Consider the following 19,767-nt stretch of genomic DNA (forward strand, 5'->3'; position numbering starts at 1 on the left):
CTAACTAATCACTTTAAGCTTGTAAGTGATCACCTTAAGATTATAAGTGATTAATAGTAAGGGTCAACTTGTTAGTGATCACCATGATTACCATGAGATCGTCTCATTTGAAAATTTGTGAATGTTATGTGCATGAAGATTGGGTTGTCAGAATATGATGATGATGAGTTGCTTAGTGGTTGAATATTTTCTTTTTCACTTGTAGGAAAGAGGTTTTTCCTCTCATCACCTATAAATCTCCCTCTAGTATATAGAAGAATTTATTTACATGGAAAAATTAAAAATGTCATAATCTAACCCTCCAAAAATGTAATATAATTTAAGAAATGCTTAAAAATAAAAACATTAGTCAAATACTCCCTTCTATTCAGCTTATGTATCCCATTTTCTTTTATGGTCAAGTCATCTTAATTGTCCCATTTCTATTTTTAGTATGGGTTTTTCACTTTTATGCCCTTAGTAGCTTTATCCTATTTTCAATTATACCCTCCATTACCCATACTAATTTTCTTTCCTTACATTAAAAACCCATAATACCACTCTCTTTCCTACCCTTAGGGTCCCACTTTTGACTTTCTTTAAGATCCGTGAAAAGTCAAATGGGACTCCTAAGGTGAATAGGAGGGAGTATTATTTAACTAGCCGTTTACATGTTTGTTGTTAATAAGGACGAACACTTTTATATATCAAATATTATACAATGATTTTGAAGTAAAAATAAGTATATTTCTACATCACGTAATTTTATTGAAAAAGAAACTTAAATAGAAAAAAATTAAAAACAGATTAAGATAGAAAAAGCAAATAGAAATTTTAATAAAACTTGGTCCCTCTCTTTTCCAGCTGAGCACAACCACCATTACAACCACCTCCTCATCAACACCATCAAGACCATTTTAATGATGGTTCACTCCGGTTTAATTCTTAACCATCAATCACAACCATTTTTCCAACAGGTTGCTTAGGTCTTGTCGTATGCAATTGTTAGAGGTGCTCATTTGATTTGGATCATGTATTTCGAATCAGGTCAAAATTGAGTTTTATATCCACGATAACTGTAAATTCATTTTTTTTAAATCGAAATAACAGATAAATAACAAGTCGAATCTATTTTGAACGCCTGTAAGCGTACAGGTAGCAGTTGAAGATTGTTCTTGATGATCATTTCCAAACAAATGTCCTTCCAACTGGTTGATTGCTAATAAATAGGGAAGCACATTCACTATTTCATACAAGATCCAAAACTTTCCACAACAACGCATATGATCTACCAACAACTCCTTAACACCTATCCAATCCATACAATGATGCAAATCACAAAACACCAAACCACCCTCTGCCTCACCATCCCAACTAGGCATAGTGTAATAACTAAGGAAAAAAAAAAGTAACAGGAAAGAAGCAGCTTGTCATCTGGATCTAGCACAACTGCAACTATGATGTCAAAAACTGATTATCCAATTACATTAATATGGCGAGCCTAAAACTTACGTCGCACACTTAACCAAAGAAAGCAACCCCAAACCAAATGAATGGAAGAAGGGAGACGTAGATAAGCAAGAATAGCAGCTACACAATATATACAACCTTATCATTTAAAAGACCGTCTTCCAAAAGCTTAGCGTAGTCTCGATTGAAAAGAAACCTTTTTCAAGTCCACTTCAAGCTGGAACTCTTCAGTACAGCACTTGGAGCAACAGAACTGTAATTGTTATCAATCTGCTCTTAGCTTCAAAATCTCCTTGGCTGTCCTAAGTCGAAAATAAGGCATGTCTACCTACAATAAGAAATCAAAACATTAAAGGAATCAGTACCGAACCAAAATCATTGAAAGTAAACAAATAGTGATGTTATCAAAAGGGTGCATATTAGGCTTAGAAATGTCTATCTCATTATCAACAAAAGCAACTGAGCATGAACAATGAATCAAATGAATTAACAGTGTCCATAATGTAGCATGCAACTTCATATGAACAATGAGGAATTATTGAAACAAAAATATAAGTGACTTTGATATTCTCACTCGTTTCCAGGTAGATGTCAAACCTAAAAGAGCCAAAGATTTTTAGTGCTTATAAAAAAGGCCTACTGTGATCCTTATTCCTCAGTGAGATCAGCTATCCAGCATAGCAACTCATCAGTAGTTCTTAAGACCTAGCATGTCATCTAGCAGCACTCAAAAGAGTTTTACTGGGATATGGTCCTAAATGGTCAACGGCATGGGTAAGTTACTTTGACTCAGAAAACTCGTTTGGACATGGATATGTTTTCCCATATTATTTCTGGGATTTGTTCAATTGATAGAATTCAAAGGGAAAAGGGAAGTTAGGGTTGGTTTTACGTTTGATTCTGCAGGAAAAGGGGAGGGAAGGGGTGGCGGTGGCACAAGGATAGGGGAGGGGAAGGGGTAGGGCGGGGAAAGGGGATGATGGGGGGCAGTGGCAGAAGGGGGAGAAGTACAGTGGGTGGATGGGCAGGTACGTGATGGGGGGAGGGGGTTGTACTGGAAAGGGAGGGTTTTTTTTCTTAATTTTCTAAAAAAAGGTTTACATTTTTATTCGTTATTTACTTTTTATTTTAGGTGAAGAGATCCGGTAAGACTTAAAAAAAGGCATACAAAGGTCGGACCTTTGTAGGATAAATAAAAGGTTGAATCTTTAAAAGATAACCACCAAAAGGTGAACCTTTAGAATTAAATTTTCCTACAAATTTTCATGATATTACCTTTAATTCAAACATTCCCCATCACTAGATAACACATTCTAAAACATAATAAGCGAAAGTTCAAAAGAAAAGAAATCAGCCCATATCTGGGGCAAAACTGAACAAAATTAGTAGACAGCCATAATGGACTACCTGGGAGAATTGGAGCCCCAAGCCTTTGCTATAGAAATCAGCATATTTGATCATAAACACACCACAATCAAACCTGTTCAGAAAGAAAACATATCTGAGACAATAATACATATAATTAACAATAACAAGCAAAAGGAAGTGAAACGAAAGCAACCTCATTCCTTGAAAGAACAAAATGGAATACAACACTAATCAACACAATCTTTACAACATAAAACACGTCAATAACCCCAATGCTGGGTGGCTCTTGCCTAGGCAGCTTTAAGGGTTCCAATGTATGCAACTTAACTCCTGTAATAACAAGGGAATTATTTCCTATTGACCTTGACTATTAAACACCATATGCAACTTCACATAAATAAGCACAAATGATTTAATGAACTATTGTAATAACAATGACAACAACCTACCTCCAACTTAAAGATAAAAAATAATATTATAGCATAAAGGTAACACTTGTTTCCGATTGGACTATTCAAACAAACTCCGTCTATGAGCAAGTGCTTATGCATTCATTGAGAATCCAAAGCCCGAGTGAAGGAACAAAGCTATCGTAGGTTACCAACATATTGCACATCCCAAACTCGAGCGTAATAATAAGTAAACAAGGGTTTCTAGATCATCCCCCAGACAGTGACGCGCCACATTGTCCAAATAAGGTATCATATGAGTAGGAATTCACGTTAAACTTCCCTACCTACTCTCAGGTGTAGTATTAAGTATGCAAGGATTAATAGCCTTGGAAATAATTCCTTTTGGACCAGCCAAAAATCTCATAAACTCATGGAGACACCGCCACCCCCACCCCAACCAGCCAGATAAAAGCAATACACAACTCAAAAAACCATAAACTCCCTCACTTGATAAACTTGCATAAAAGCTACTTGAACTTGTTAGAATTAGATGGAACATTTTGAAGAAGGTAAATCATGCCAAAACAGAATTAATTCAATTCAAATAAGGCAGAACATAAAGAAGAAACTTATATATCACCCACCTTCCTATCATCCACTTTGGTCCACAAAATCAATAGTGCACAATACTAATGTAATTGGAAATACAAAAACAACTCCAGGTTTGTATACAACTAAATATTACAATTTTTCAGACCAGATGGAAAGTTATTCTCAATCAATATAACCCGAATAAGTTCTGAAATCAGTTCTGATTACTAATAATCAGCAACTGTACAGATAAAAGAAATGGAACAGTAAAATTAATTTGAACTAGTACAATAAAAATCAGTTAGAGTCTATCAGCCAAAAATATGTTCTGTTTAGTAAAATCAGGTGTGAATGACTCAGTGCAAAAAATCTTCAGACTGTCAATATCTTATAGTTTTCAACAATTCCATATCCGAAAAAAAAAGCAAGTAATAAAGGCCAAAAAAGCAAAAAAAAAACAAGGGTTCGAGAAGTACAACTTAAGCATGGACTGGCTACAAAGTTGAGCACCCACATAGATACAAATAACACAATCTTCCAGACTTCCACATAGATGTACAGACCAGCACCAACAATATAAAACATGAAATCGAAGCTACTAAAAGAACGAAAAAAGAAAATTTACCCATTCTGTTGTTCAGGAAGGTCTTCTACAAACTCTACATCCCATGACCGAACATCAATTTCCTGCCCGCTCTTGTCCTTTATTTCATCCATAAAATATCTAGACTGCAAAAGAGTATTAACAAGATGTTTTCAATATATATAAGCAATAATAATATTATACTTACACTCATAAAAGCAGCGAATAATAGCAGCATTATTGGGATCATATTTCATCTCTTTATAGTTTCCCCTATAATTTCATTCATAGATTTAGCCAAAGGCATTTTCTAATTGGGTTCATCTATGGATTGAAGTCACTACTCACAAGCACAAAAGAGGAGAAAATCCTATAGACATCAGCATAGTGCATGATAAAGGAGTTTACTATGAGAATTCCAAACAATTAGCACAATACTTAGTACAACTAGAGAAGCACTCTGAAAGCCATCCGGCTCATCCTAAGCACACTCATCGATTCAAAAGTTTGTAATGATAGACATAAGCATAGTGCATGATAAAGAAGTTTACTGTGAGAATTCCAAACAATTAGCACAGTACTTAGTACAACTAGAGAAGCACTCTGAAAGCCATCCAGCTCATCCTAAGCACACTCATGGATTCAAAAGTTTGTAATGATGCAATCCATTTTATGACAATACTGTAGGAATGTTAGAGTAGCTCATTAATAAATAAACTAGGAGAATTGATGACCTAAGAAGCATGGCTGGTCCTCTATGACTCCTTGAGGTATCCCAGATGTCCTTTACTTTACATCCTTCAGATGAGGACAGTATTAGGACATCCCCAGATTTTTGGAACAAAGTAGACTAGACGGCAGCACGTTCCACTGATGAAGCCTACTAAAAAACCAGGTGAATCGAAAACCTCAAACTCCGGTATGGAATTATTTTTTAGATAAAGAAAATATATAATAAAAAAAGAAAGTAACTTAAGGGACAAGATGCCCCGTCCATGAAACTACTTACAAAATAACCCTCAGTTTACTACGATAAAGATCTCCCAGAGAAACATCATTAGAAAATCCAAAAAATTTCATCCATAAAGATGCTAAAAATTAATTTTCTACCATATAATTTCTACGGGAAAAAATTGGTCTCCAAACATATGACAATTTCGTTCTAACCAATTTGAACAAATGGTAGCCGAGAAACATGTATTTCAAAGCTTTTGTAGTATACTGTTAGGCTCGAAGGCATAAAATTTCGAACCCAAGAAATCACAAATATGTTGTGGAGCAATCTAGATTCCTCTTTGATGTGAAAGAGTCTATAATCTATCCCACAATCCTCTTGCATAATCACAGTGAAGAAATAAATAATTATTAAGCTCCCGACTTTTATGGCACATGATACACTGATTAGGGTTGAGAGCCAAATTGGGACAAAGAGTCTGAAGATTTTCCATTGTGTATAGTTTTCCCAGAGCCACAAGCCAAGTCAACGTCCTAATTACTCTACCAATGTACAGGCAGTTACCAATTTATATGCTTGCTTGAAATAACGAATTATAGCAATGTACAACTAGGAAAGAATATTATCGCTTCTTTTCCACATTTACTCTAGGGACAATAGGTGGCTAGAGTTTTAAACTCCAAATTTAAGAGAGCAGGATCTAAAAAAGGGTCCGTTAATTAGGTTGTCATATTTGGGAATCTTAGAGATTCATAAAATATAAAGCTCTCTTAATGTGAAAATGGTATCATTATTACAACTTCTGGACCTAACCAATCATAGAAAAACATACCAGAACTTTCAAAACCTGAAGATCTCTTCCACCCAAAGAGTCTAGATACTGAAATGACTTGTCCTTCTTATTGATGACTGCCAAACACCAATGAACATCTTTGTGGATAGGAACAAATATCTGCCATGTTTGAAAATTCAAGTCAAGATACACAAGCATGAAGAAACAAACAAAGTTGAGAACAAGGTCCAATACTTTGTCGCAATCCATAAGTCCATAGCCAAGCTTTCTCTGAGTGGTCCATCTTTTAACCGCTTTATAATCATAGCCATTTCTTCCACCAACAAGCTGCACCAATAAATAAGAAACATTCTAAGTGCTATGATCACAAAACCAGTAAAAAAAAGGATATCGTGAACCAAGTAACCAACAGCTCTAATCTTCCAGGCACAGAGATATGGCAGATAAAAATCTATAATATGAAGTACCCATGAAAAATAATCCTTCATCAATACCTTATATTTGGACATAACAATAAACTGCAGTTTAGGCAAGTGCATCTCATTATGAGATAGTAAGCATAACCATAATTCAAAGATCTGAGTTGTAATAAATACAACTCCCAGTCTCCCACGATTCAAGTCTCAAAATTCTTGGTCAACATCATGTCTATCTCCACAAACATAAATCATTCATGTAGCATTAATGTAGACAAAAACGGTATTAAAAAAATGTGGACAACAAAGAAATAATCATTAATTATCGCAGCTCGTGGACTATGCAACCGCTCCACTTTTTGAAGATTGAAGTTTGCAAACTTTGAAAGTATTACTTTTACATAAATGCATAAACAAAATTATCATATGCAATCTCTTTAGACTTCCTCTAATGTGTATTTCAATATTACCGATTTTACATTTTTTGCAAACAAGGGCAAGAGAAATCGAAATGTTCAGTACGGAAGCTCACGAGTACAACGTATTAGCTCCTCCCATTCCACACAGAAGAAAACTGGGTATATCCCTTTCTAGAGCCCAAAGGCTTGACACAAAAGACCAATAGAAAAAGAGGGTTTTAGTAGGTGGTTATTTACACCAACAAATTATGTAAAGGGAATTTTATTTAAGCATGGTTTCTCTAGACAAGTTAAATTTTCCTAAAAAACAATTACCTCAATCTTGAGTTTGCCACGGGTGAAATCACTAATCAACTAAATGAAAGAATTATCCGCATCAGCTCCTCACATACGATTTCAGCCCATTGTAAGAGACAAAAAGCATCAAATATACTCCACAAGACTCCTTTATCAGTTTACCCTAAAGGTTAACTCAAGATGGTCACTATAGCGCTCAATTTTGAGAATTTAGAGAGCAGGATATCCTATGATATAACTAAATAAGTGTAATAGATAAGCCAAGACCCGTGATCGAAACCAATAGATGGAGACACTTCGAGTCTGCCCACTAACTCCCAAAAGGATACTTCCATATTATTCAATTAATCCAAAGCTAATGAATTATTAAAAGGGTGGCTCTATATATAGCCTAACCCCCCAAAAGACAATTAAAAGATAACTATTCTAATTACAAAGTACAAACACTAATTAATATGAAATGTCGATAATGCCCTTGGACCCTTTGGCCCGATTATGACTATTTCAGACAAATTATATCTTAGCATCATAATCTCTAACTGCGTCCAAATTCACAAAAAGCCTAATTTCATTTGATAGCAGTGAAAACTGAAAGCCCGTTACATTTTTGGCATGAAAACTTCTCTTCAGTGTTTCAACAATTAATTTTAAATAAAACAGCAACAGAAAAAGAAAAGTTGTGATGCCCTTTTAAAGCCGACACAATTTCATACCCATTCTGATAAAAGGCATCTACCCATGTACTCCATCATTTATGTAGAATTCAAAAGGTAACTGAGTTCAATTTTTATCACTCTTTCATTTGACAACACTTTCTAGAGAAAAACAAAACATTTGTGATAGCAAATTACAAACTCAAATTGTAGTAAGTTGACCATAAACAGTTTCAGGTTATGAAATGTGTAGACATGATAGAGCTACACGGTCCAAAAGAAAGTTGGGTTGGATTCAAATGGAAGTCTACTTTCATTTTATTTGTTCATTGAACCATGAGTCAAGATTCAATAGTTTGGCGAGGTACCTCTTTCAACACATACTCTTGAAAGTAAGAGCTTACAAATGGGATTCACTTTTCAGTAAGCATTAACTACAAACAATGTGGATATACTAAGCTTGTCTAAATTGACCATTTAAGTGTTCTCTTAATTTGTTATTTTAGGTCTCAATTCTGTCTTTCTTACTTTACTTTGAACTAATTAGTTTTTCCCTAACCTTCAAAAGAAGAGGTTTACAAGTTAACTTGATTATCAACAATCAACAAGTAAATAAATGACATTTTAGCAGTTTTAATTGATTTCTTTATCTTGTAATTCTACAATTATTGGGACAGAAATCCAATGCCAACCTCAACAATTTACTTGGCATCCAAGTTTGAGTGGTTCGCAGCAACTAGCAAGTTCAGGTTATTAGACACGAAAGCTTCAAACATAATCGATGCGTACGCAGGCAGTTCAAGTTTATGGTAACACTTATCACAATTTCACCTATAGTTGCACAGTGTTTGGCGGTGCAGAAAGACAAAGTGAACAATAAATCTGCCAAAGCGGATGACTGACTTGTGTTTTCTTCAATTGATACTTAGCCAAGGGTTGAACAAGAATTTAACACAAGAAGTCTGCATGATTGCATTTCATCTAAGGCCTAATCTACATAGAGATTATATTTCTTTACCCAATAACTTTGCTACATTTTCTAATTTTTCTTGTCCTAGTAACTTATAAAGCTAAGCGTCCCAACTCAAGACCACACGTACAACAAATTTGTAACTCTTATTTGCAAGTGTACAATACAGAAAATTTTAAGCCCAAATAAAGCATAGACAAACTGAAAGCATAAGACCGGCACACATAAATGAAATTAAATTAATAAATGACCAACCTTCTTGTAGAAAAATGTATTGAAGAAATGACAATTCAAATACTTCTTGGGCTCTCTTTTTTCCCTCTCTTTCAACAGTTCAAGATAGACATTTATAACCTGCAACCCAGGAAAGGAAGGAGCAATATGTCAGCACAAAAAAGTGGTATCCTTCTATTCCAAAGATAAACATCAAGTAAATGTAACTCACTTCATCATTCAACCATGCACCTGGGCTCAAACACTGCAAAAGTTCACCAGTGATATCAATGTTGGAATTCTCATGACTTACTAAAATCTTTCTCCTGTAAAAGCAAGCAACAATATATAATACTAGTAAAACTAAAATTATGTAATCATACCAAATGATCTATGTTTGAGCTAATACCTATTAGAACGTGATAATGCACGCGAAACCTCTCTCTCCTCCTCCGTCGTGAGTGGGACAAAAGCCTCACGCAACAAATCCTGTAGTTGCATAAGAAAAGATCAGTAACATAAAAATCCCAAAATAAACAGCAAAATATATTCAACAATTTGACAGTAATTTACCTCCTTCAGTTTGTTCAGCCCCTCGGGTTTCTCCTCCTGCTTTGATTTCTTCAAAGATGGCATCAACCGTATTGATTCCAACTTGGCCTCTGTTGACTTTATTTCACCACCCAAAAAACTAAGCCTAGGATAACTTCTGTTCACTTCATTCAGCAGTTTTTTATATGCCTCGAGACTAGGTGGCATAGAAATCAACCCGTTAAACACATTTTGAGCTTTAGCCAAATCTGGCACCATCGAATAACCCTGAATATCACCACTTTCCAAACCCTTGCCATCCAGTTCCTGAATTTCTGACTCTAATCTATCACTCTCTAACGCTCTATGATCATCTGAAACCACTGATCTTACTTCATTTCCATCTTCTACAATTTCCACCTGCCCTGAATTTTTCAAAATCACATCATCACTACGCGGCTCTTCTGCATCAAGATCAATTACCTCCTTATAATTTCCTACACTAATATGCCGCAAACCTTTTAATGCTGTGTGCTTGGTCTTCTGATAAATACCGAGTATATTCCCCATGGATGACTCCTTTTGAATACTACTATCTACACACCTTAACCCGCTGGATGAAAACCCAGACCTAGTGGACTTACAAGGCGCATGAACCTCCCTGCGTAACTTCTGAGGTTCAGGATACCTTCCTAATCTAGAAACAGCATTCTGTTGCACAGCATTCACCTTTCTAGGGCTTTCAGTATAAGAAAATCTGGGTTTTTTTGCTATGTGAGTATCAATTTGATTGCTGTAATCACAGATATAATAAGGTGACTTAAAAGATGGAGATAGAGACCCAGTGTGTAAATTAAAGCATTCATCCACTCGCTTAAGATTATTTGTCAACGCACCCATTAGATGAACCCTAACCCTAATTCATCTACGAGAAACAATTCAAGCCAAAAATCATACCTTCAAATTCAGTACTGAGAATCAGACATTATATTAGTACGAACCGTTTGAGAGAAAATCGAATTTCTGGAGATTTCGAAGTATATTGCAAGCTGAAGTAAACAATTAATAAGAATAAAAATCAGAAGACGACGAACCAATTGTAATTTCAATTGCGAGATTAGGCGCAACCGCGATCGGGAAAACCTAGACAAGAGAAAGTTTTGGAGTGTCCTTTCTGTCTGGGAAATTCTACGTGTAACTCGGCGTTTACTTATTTGTTCCATCTTGATCTTAAATGTTAATTTTAAAGCATGTTCTTGTAAGTTTATTCATACGACTCACCATTTCAAATGGCATTAATTTTAACATTTTTCATAACTCTACCATCTTTGATCCAAATTATATTTTTCCCTTCAAATTCAAAGATGGTAGAGTTAAGGTTTATATTTTGGGGGAAAAAGGTTGAGACTGATGGCATTTAAAATGGTGATACAACAGCCTTAATTTCGAAATTAAAGTTTGCTAATGTTGCAAAAAGGTCATGGTGAAACAATTTGGTAAAGCTCAGGATTACCACGTGAATTTTTTAAAAACTTTGGTTACCACGTGGAAAACCCAAAACCTCAAGGTTACCACGTGAAATTTCTCAATCTGTTTGTTTTGAAGTTCTACACTTATCGTTAGGGTCATAGAATGGGCGGACAGGTGTTGTATGTCCTTGTTTATACTTATACTCATCTAAAACAAATCGATTCGATGGTTTGAAATAGACTTGAATCCCAGCTAAAATTCAGTGGGTCAAAACCCAAAATTTTTCACTTGTAATATGCAAATGACAGACTTGTAAATACCAAAAAAAATTGGGTCAAATACGACCATAATTTAAATTCGACCATATTGAAGCATTTTCAATTACATGTAATCAATTTCAGTTCCTCGTTTATTTTTAGTCGGAACCTACTATATTTCTAGTTAATTTTTATATTTTGAGCCAACTTGTCTTTATTGTAGCCTTAAAATAGGTATATTGATCTTTTTTATAAGAAATTTTTTCTTTAAAAATACAAAAATTGTTATATATATATATATATATATATATATATATATATATATATATATATGGAAATAATTAATGGTAAAATACATATTTTTAAAAAATCCTTAACTCTTAGGGTAGACCTAAAGACGAAAAGATCCGACCCAAAACTAGTTCAATTTGAAAATGATCCAATTCAATAGTAGCCCGATTGAAAGTGATCCGACTCACAATTTGCTCGACTGAAATGCACCTAATTTTTGGGTTTATTCTAGATTTTTTGAATTATTCATATTGATTTTATTAGAATTGAAGTTAGCTAGGTAGGCAGATAAGGTATCGACTTATTGAGAATGTACAAAGTATTCGATTCTACAAGCTCTTAAATTAAGAGACTTCAAGCATTAGAGTACTTTATTACATTACTAATTAGAAAGTGTTCGGGCGATGTACGGTTTTATTAAATTTTTCGACATAAATTATTACAACTATTAATAACACATTTTAAAATTAAATTTACCACAAAAATATGTAAAATTATTTTATAAAAGTTTAAACGAAAAAAATAGTTTTTATCGTGAAAAATATAATTGACTTAAATAAAAATAGTCACAACCTAAATCATATTAGAATTAAGCATCGCATTTAAGTAACCAATTGTATAAATATCCATCTCAAAATATCCAATACACTAAATAATACTCATTTAATAAATTATAAATAATTAAAAAAATAATATATATATATATATATATATATATATATATATATATATATATATATATATATATATCAAATGATGTGAGTAATAAAGTCAAAGATAAAAAAAGTAGTCATAAAAATATGACATTATCATTGAGCGTTGGAGGGAAAACTTTTATTGAGGTGCTGACACGTAAGCAATTTTAAATAGTGATGATGTCATCAGTGTTTTGTTTTAATAATAGTTATATAGAGACTTCAATTATCACTTTATATTATCTTTGCTTAAATTTTTGTTGTAGTTTATTTTACTAGTTTTTGGGGCCAAGCTTTTAGAAAATTTAAAATAAATATAAAAAATTGTCAAATGAAATAGTTTTATGGTGAGATTATCTTTGTAGGATTGACCAAATGTACATTTATAGTTTTAAAGTATTCACTTACAATCTTAAAATGATCGATTATAATCTTAAAATGATCACTTTTATAGCCTGAAAATAATTACTTATAACTTTAAAGTACTCACTTATAATCCTAAACTAATCACTTATAAGTTAAAATAGTCAATTATAAGCTTAATGTAATCAACTATAATTTTTAAATGATCATTTGTTATATTCTTAAAATAATTCCTTATAACTTTAAAGTAATCATTTACAACATTAAAGTGATCAAATAGATATATGAGTTGATTGTATCTTTCTCAGGATGAGACAGTTATATATAAGACTTGCTCATAAATTATAGTGTATTTTTTCTCGGGTTATGCTTTTTGAATATATTGTCTAAAAAACAAACTGGACAACTACTGTAAATTCGAGGGAGTATTTAATTTTTAGCATTTAGTAGTAATGTTTTGTTGAGATATAGTATTTTAGTATTAAGGGCATGTTTGGTTGGCTCTTTTTTAATGGTATGGAATGGTATCACAACCATTCCAATGTTTGGTTAGGCTTTTGTCGAAGCTGTTGACAATCAAGAGAAAGAGACCATTGAACTAGATAAGGGTGGTAGTGATGAAGATGATGAATTTGATGACAAGGAGTCCGTCAACAAATCAAAACAATCAACTCGAAGTGAACCTTCTTCAAAGAAAGCCAAAAAAGAAAAGGCTCCAAATGAACAAGGAAAAGGAAGAAGCCGAAGGTTGTGGACTTAACTTCTTTTAACAATATGTCTTCTAGCTTTTCAAATCATATGAATGAGATGAACAAGCACATATTAACCATTGCAAGTGCCTTCTCTACTACACAACTACATGAGCAAGCTATCATGGCTCGTGAAGAATTTGAGGAAAATCAAAAAAAAAATTTGGTTAGTGAATTGCTTCGCATAGAAGGATTGACAAGATTTGAAGTAATGGAAGCTTCCAAGAGGTTGGCCTCCAATCCAAGTGAACTCTCACTCTTTTACCAATGCCCGGATGATGAGTGGAAGAAAGAGTTTATAATCAACCTCATTCATCCTAACTTGGGCAAGTGATGTAATGAAAATGCTTAACTTATAAATTATCTAGACTTTGTGTTTGGTTGTCAAAAACATATATTGGAATTTTTTTGTGTGGAGATGTATTGACACCATTTTGAGTGAAAATATATTGAACTAGTACTTTTTAATTAGTGGTAATTATCTATTTGCAACATAATATGTGTGTATGTATTTGTGTGTTTAATAAATGTATGTATGTATCTCTATATATATATAAACTGGACAGAGAATCTATTCCATAATTGAACCAAACAGTGTGAATGGATTGAATATTTATTACAGGATTGAACCAAACAGTTTTAGTCTGGTATGGGGTTTCATACCATTCCAATCCTGCTCACTGAACCAAACGGACCCTAAGTTGTTACAACAACCAACCTTTTGCTTGTATAAATAGACATTAGTCAGTTATTGTAAACTACTTTTCTACCTTTTCTCATTCTCTCTTTTTTTTCCTTCTTCTCTTATCTTTAATAAAAGCTCTCCAAAGCAATTAGTAATGGAGTATTCTGTGGGACAAGCTTATTTTGCATCCTCTGTACAATAAATCAATGAAATGAATCTCAATTACTTCTTCTTATTCTGCAGTGATTGCTCGATTCCGCATCTTAACATGCTTTAAACTTCAAATTGAACATTTAAGAGTTTGAAGCCACTAGAAGGGTTTTATCCATTTTTATACTTATGCAATTACTCCATTTTCTCTTAAAAACCTCTATTATTCAGTCTTGTTTTTTAATTAGTTATATTATGCTTCAAATGTGGTAGTTGATTTATCTTCAAGTTGATGTTTTTTATTTTCTTAAACACTCAATTAGTGTTCTTAATCTAAATTGATCAAAACTCTTGTTTAATTAGTCTTAATCTTTCTTATTAGTTTTACTAATCATGTTTAGTCATAATGTGTTTACCTTTAAATTTCATTCATTATGAATAGAGGTGTTCAACAAGGCAGGTCGACCCAATGGGTCAAGGGTCGGGTCACATTTTAACGGGTCATTAGCGGGTCGGGTCAATAATAAATTTTTGTGTAAAGGGTCGGGTTGGATCGGGTCGGATATTTATAGGAATTGGTTGTGAAAAAATATTTTACCACTTCTTTTTATATTTTTATATGATATTATTATATACATAGTTAGAATTGACCCAACGGGCCATAAATTATAATAAAAAAATTATTTTATTAACTTTTAAAAAAGGGTCAAAGTGGATCGTATATAAACGGGTTTTGACCCGCCTCACCTCGTTTAACATTTGACATGACCCGCCTCAATCGAACCCATTTAAATTTTGACCCGACTTCATCTGTTGAACCCCTCTAATTATGAATGAGTAGTTTCATTCTAGAATTAGGGGTTGATTAACCCATTAGTATGTCTAGAAAGTGATTAGTGGTGTTTAAAAATGGGTTAGTGCATCAATGTTTGATGGGGGAGTTTGAGACTCTCTTGGTCATTTCTAAGAAGGATAACCAAGAGAGGATGTTGGCCTATCTATGGAGGGAATGTCTAACATCCTGTTGGAATTAAAGCAAAAAGAAAGTGGAGTTTTTTTATGAAAAAAGTGAATATTGATAATAAATAAAAAGATAAAATAAATTGTACGTTTAGATGAAATTAAAAAAGCATTATAATGTATATATCAAATTAAAAAAATAGAATATGCAAAATAAGTGGAACAAAACAAAATAACAATTAATGCAAAATGAATGGAACGAGAAGAGTACTTTTACTTCACCCATGATTGATTTATTTGGATTATTGCTCTAGAACGTAATAGTAAAAATCTTTCTAAAGAACAAGAAGCCTAAAAGCCAAACTTCATTAATTCCTCTTTATTATAGCCTTAGAAGGCTATAATAATAGATGCTTGTCAATCTTATTATCATATCATGTATCTCGAGATATTAAAACTAAATTGAGATTATGTTTGATCTATATATGGTCAAGAGCCTACAAGCTCAAGATCCTTTACCATTTTTTTTTTTTTTGAATTCACCCTTTACTTTGGTCACCCACTAAGTGGTATCTAAAGTCTAAACATAGAAGTGGATGTAGACATATCATCTTAGCTTGTCATGTCTACTCTACCCATCACTTGTTCATTATTGATCTACAACTAACTAGCTTGTAAATGAGTTGCTCTAAAATCCTAGTTGTCTTGCCCTTGATTTTCTTTATATATTGCAATAATTCTGTATATATTAGATTTGATATTACTGACCTTTTGCAAAAGTTCGTTATTAATTTATAACTAACTAGCTTGAAAATATGTAGGAAGAAGAAGATGGATGGAAGAAGAAAATAAATGAAAATAGAGAAGGTTATTGTATTTTAAGGAAAGACAAGGGTAAAAACAAATATTCACAACTTAACGTATAATCTAACGTTTTTTGAGCAATAATGTTCAGGCGCTTAAATTCCAAAAGTACAATGCTATTTTGTGAAATTGTTTTAGATTCGCTACCATTGACATTTTGCAAAAGTTCGTTGCTACCATGTAGGATATCCCAAAAATTTATATCAAATGCTATATAAATAGTCAATGCAACCATCATCATCAAACCAATATCTCTCTCAAACACACGGTCTGAGTGAGGGAATGTGACATACAAACCCAGAGGATTGTAGTTAATTTTACCCCAAAAAAGTGAAAGCCATACATACAAAGAAATATTAGTGACCTCATTGCCTTTTAAAACTACATGCGAAAAAATAATATTAGCCAAAACTATGGCTAAATCAATATAATAATTCTATATTATTATATGTAAGTGCAAGTGCCAAAACTCTTCATAATGATGTTAACTTTGAACATATATTATTAAACATGCCTTATCATGTACGTTGGAGAAAGATGGTGAGGATGTGTCGAGTTGCGAAGGTTTAAGGTTTGGAACGATCGATGAAGTGCTTAATGTGAGGTGTTTTAAGGCTTTCACTAAGGATGTGGAACCATGCCTTGAACTAGTCAAGGTATGGAAAAGGGTGTTGCTCGAACAAAGCAACACGAGAAAGCAAAACAAAAGGTACAAGGTGCACGTTTGAGCAAGGGATAGTGCTCGTCCAAGCACTTAAGTCAGCAGCAGACAGTAGCTTAGAATCATTGGTGCTCGAGCACATTGTTCATCATCTTGTTTTTCATTTAGATAAGCGATTGTAGTTTTCCAAACCTCATAAACACATTGTGTCCTTTTTCTCATTGTTCCTTTGTGTTCATCATCTTGTTTTTCATTTAGATAAGCTATTGTAGTTTTCCTTTCATTTTTTTTATTAATAAAGATAAATTTAATTTAATAACAAATGTCAAGCAATAATTATGTGTGTTGCTAATAATGTGTGTTAATTAATTCTACTGAAAGCTAATGTTCTACATAACAATTAATTATTACTATTTTTGTAATTTTATACTGTATTATAAATATGAAGTAATATAACAAATGTTAAGCAATTATGTGTGTTGCTTACATGTATTAATTCTCTATTACAAGCTAAATATTCTATGTGACAATTGATTAATACTAGGAGTATTTTTTTAAAATTTTATACAACCATAAAATAATGAGAAATATTTTCTTATTGATGATAATAACACGTAAAAAGAATAACGATAATTTCATTTACAGTCCGTTTTATATAAAATCGTCTCATCATAATTAATTGAAAATTTGAAATAATATACACTTTTTTTAATTTTCAGTAATTGATGTTAAATTGAGTACCCAAATTTTCAAGCACATGATTGTATCCGAGCCTGCTAAATTAACTCGATTTGAACCGAGTGGGATTCCCAGCTGGATAATTGGGCCTATTATGGAAATCATGTGATGATGGCAGCCCACGTGATACGTTTATCATGTCTCGTGTTAAATTGTATCGTACTAAGTTTTATCGGTCTGTGTCGTGTTTGACTATTTAAAAATGAGGTCTAACCACAGAAATCATGTTCTGCTGAGTAGCCCATATATCGTGCGTCACGGAAAACTGTACCGTGCACACTGCACAAGTCGAGCAATGAACAATATAATGTTGTGTCGTGTCGTACATAGGCGGCCCATGTGACAGACCTACACCTCGACCTACTTTCATCTTTAGGATGAGTCAAACACTCATCTTTATTTGTGTGCAAAATCACATCAACTGTCATATTTTGTTATATTAATATTATGCATATTAATAATTTTCAATCAAATGATCTGGACTATAACCTAAATAGGGAACCTCGATTCTCTCTAAACTTAAATATGTAAGAAATATTATCACTAAACATAGGATTATAAAGTTGGTATAAAATAACAACTAACATTAGGAAAGAAAATAAAGCAAATTTTTGAAAGACAGCCTGAACAAAATGACTCATCTTCTTATTTCATAACATTTTCTCACTTATATCCTTAAGATCTAACTATTTATCATTTAAAAAAAAAATCTAACTATTTATTATTTAAAAAAAATCTAACTATTTATACAATATTAAATCTCATTCATTCCCCTTCTTTTTTCTTAAAATTGCCAAATCAAATGAAATACTTCAATTTGATTAGAAATTTAGAATATAATAGAGTATTAAGAAAAAGAAGATAAATATGTAGATGACTATTAAAAAAGTTAGACAAATTCTTAAATGAGTCAATTTCACAGTGCGACTATTTTTATTCGACTAACTTAATATACATTTATCGTCTTAAAATGATCCTTTATAACTTTAAAGTGATCTCTTACAATTTTAAAGTGATTACTTTTTATAGAACTAAATTAATCACTTAAAACCTTAAAATAAACACTTACAATTTGAAAATGAACAATTAAAGAAAGAAAATAATTATATAGGTTTGTCTCATGATATCATATAAGACTTTGTGAAAGGTTATACTTATGAACATGATGAACATTTCTATATCTTGTAAATAAAAGTACAACTCAATTTATATGAGATCGTTTCACCATGAGACGGGCATATATAATTAGTCAATTTATTAATTAATTGATCACTTATAAATTATAAATAATTACTTTAACATATTAAATATACATAAATTAACTACTCCCTCAGTATTCTAATGTTCTTTCCATTTGGAATATTCCACCTTAAGGAGAGAGAAATTGAATTAATGCTTTTGACACATATTTGAAAGATAAATATATTCATGCGGGATCTCGTTAAATACTTCTTAATATATACTTTTTTATTATGTATTTTCTATAACTTTTATTATATGTATTTAAAGATATTGAGATTTAAAATTTGCACCGAAAACTGTGCAAGTAAATGAAAAGAAAAAAAAAGAAATAATTATTAATAATATTCTCACCATAAGGGCGTTTAATTTAAGAATTGGCGATAAAATTATAAAGGAAGTAGAAAGGCGTTTAGAAGTCCCTCGTGGAGCTCATGGACAAGATTAGGATGAGTTCAATAAATATTTTATTTGTGTCATATTCTACAAATTTATTATTGTACTTCGTATATTTTTCAGAATATTTATATTGTCTTTGTGTCTTAAATCAAGATTCCTTCAAATATTTTATGATTGCCACGAATAAAACAATTTAAACCATCCAGTGTACGTATTTCAATTTTTACCATATGCATTCTAATTCATTATTATTATTATTATTATTACTGCAACCAATTTTGTACGAGACAGTTTTTCGGTGAGATCGACTGAAAATAAAAAGCTCATATACTTGTATTTTGCGTTAAGAGACCTTTTTATACAACAATTTGTGTTATTACTGTTATTTAGGAAAATGATACTCCCTCCAATTCATTTGAGTTGTCCCATTTAGTTTTGGCACACTAGCCAATGCAATAATTCAATTCTAAATATCTCTAATTGTGCATAATTAAAAATTATAAAAATTTGATATTAATAAAATTTACATTGAAACAAATCGAACAAAATCCCACATGATTATATTTTGACGTCTAGATTAAAAATAACATACAAATTAAGAGTGATCGATAAATAG

At 32.4% G+C, this 19,767-nt stretch overlaps 1 protein-coding gene across 1 annotated transcript; it reads right to left on the bottom strand.

Moving 5' to 3' along the window:
• Window positions 1–445: 445 nt before the first annotated feature.
• On the bottom strand, window positions 446–10,842 carry LOC130817913 (ubiquitin-like-specific protease ESD4). Its single transcript, XM_057683885.1, has 9 exons — window positions 9,673–10,842; window positions 9,509–9,588; window positions 9,332–9,425; window positions 9,142–9,240; window positions 6,366–6,458; window positions 6,171–6,290; window positions 4,426–4,529; window positions 2,857–2,929; window positions 446–1,777 (listed from the first exon to the last, which is right to left on the bottom strand). Exons 1-9 carry the CDS (start codon window positions 10,528–10,530, stop codon window positions 1,715–1,717), a joined length of 1,584 nt encoding a protein of 527 aa, XP_057539868.1. The 5' UTR covers window positions 10,531–10,842; the 3' UTR covers window positions 446–1,714.
• Window positions 10,843–19,767: the final 8,925 nt, after the last annotated feature.

This window comes from Amaranthus tricolor, chromosome 1 (genome assembly GCF_026212465.1).
Source record: "Amaranthus tricolor cultivar Red isolate AtriRed21 chromosome 1, ASM2621246v1, whole genome shotgun sequence".
In the NCBI taxonomy this organism is placed as follows: Eukaryota; Viridiplantae; Streptophyta; class Magnoliopsida; order Caryophyllales; family Amaranthaceae; genus Amaranthus; species Amaranthus tricolor.

What these genes read in the sequence shown, in the direction of transcription:
- LOC130817913 (XM_057683885.1), bottom strand. Translation starts at nt 10,530, where the DNA reads ATGGGTGCGTTGACAAATAATCTTAAGCGAGTGGATGAATGCTTTAAT. An exon ending in GCATTATCACGTTCTAATAG is followed by an intron (nt 9,426 to 9,508) that starts GTATTAGCTCAA and finishes TTGCTTTTACAG; the next exon opens with GAGAAAGATTTTAGTAAGTC. An exon ending in TTCAGGTTTTGAAAGTTCTG is followed by an intron (nt 4,530 to 6,170) that starts GTATGTTTTTCT and finishes ACTCTTTTGCAG; the next exon opens with TCTAGATATTTTATGGATGA.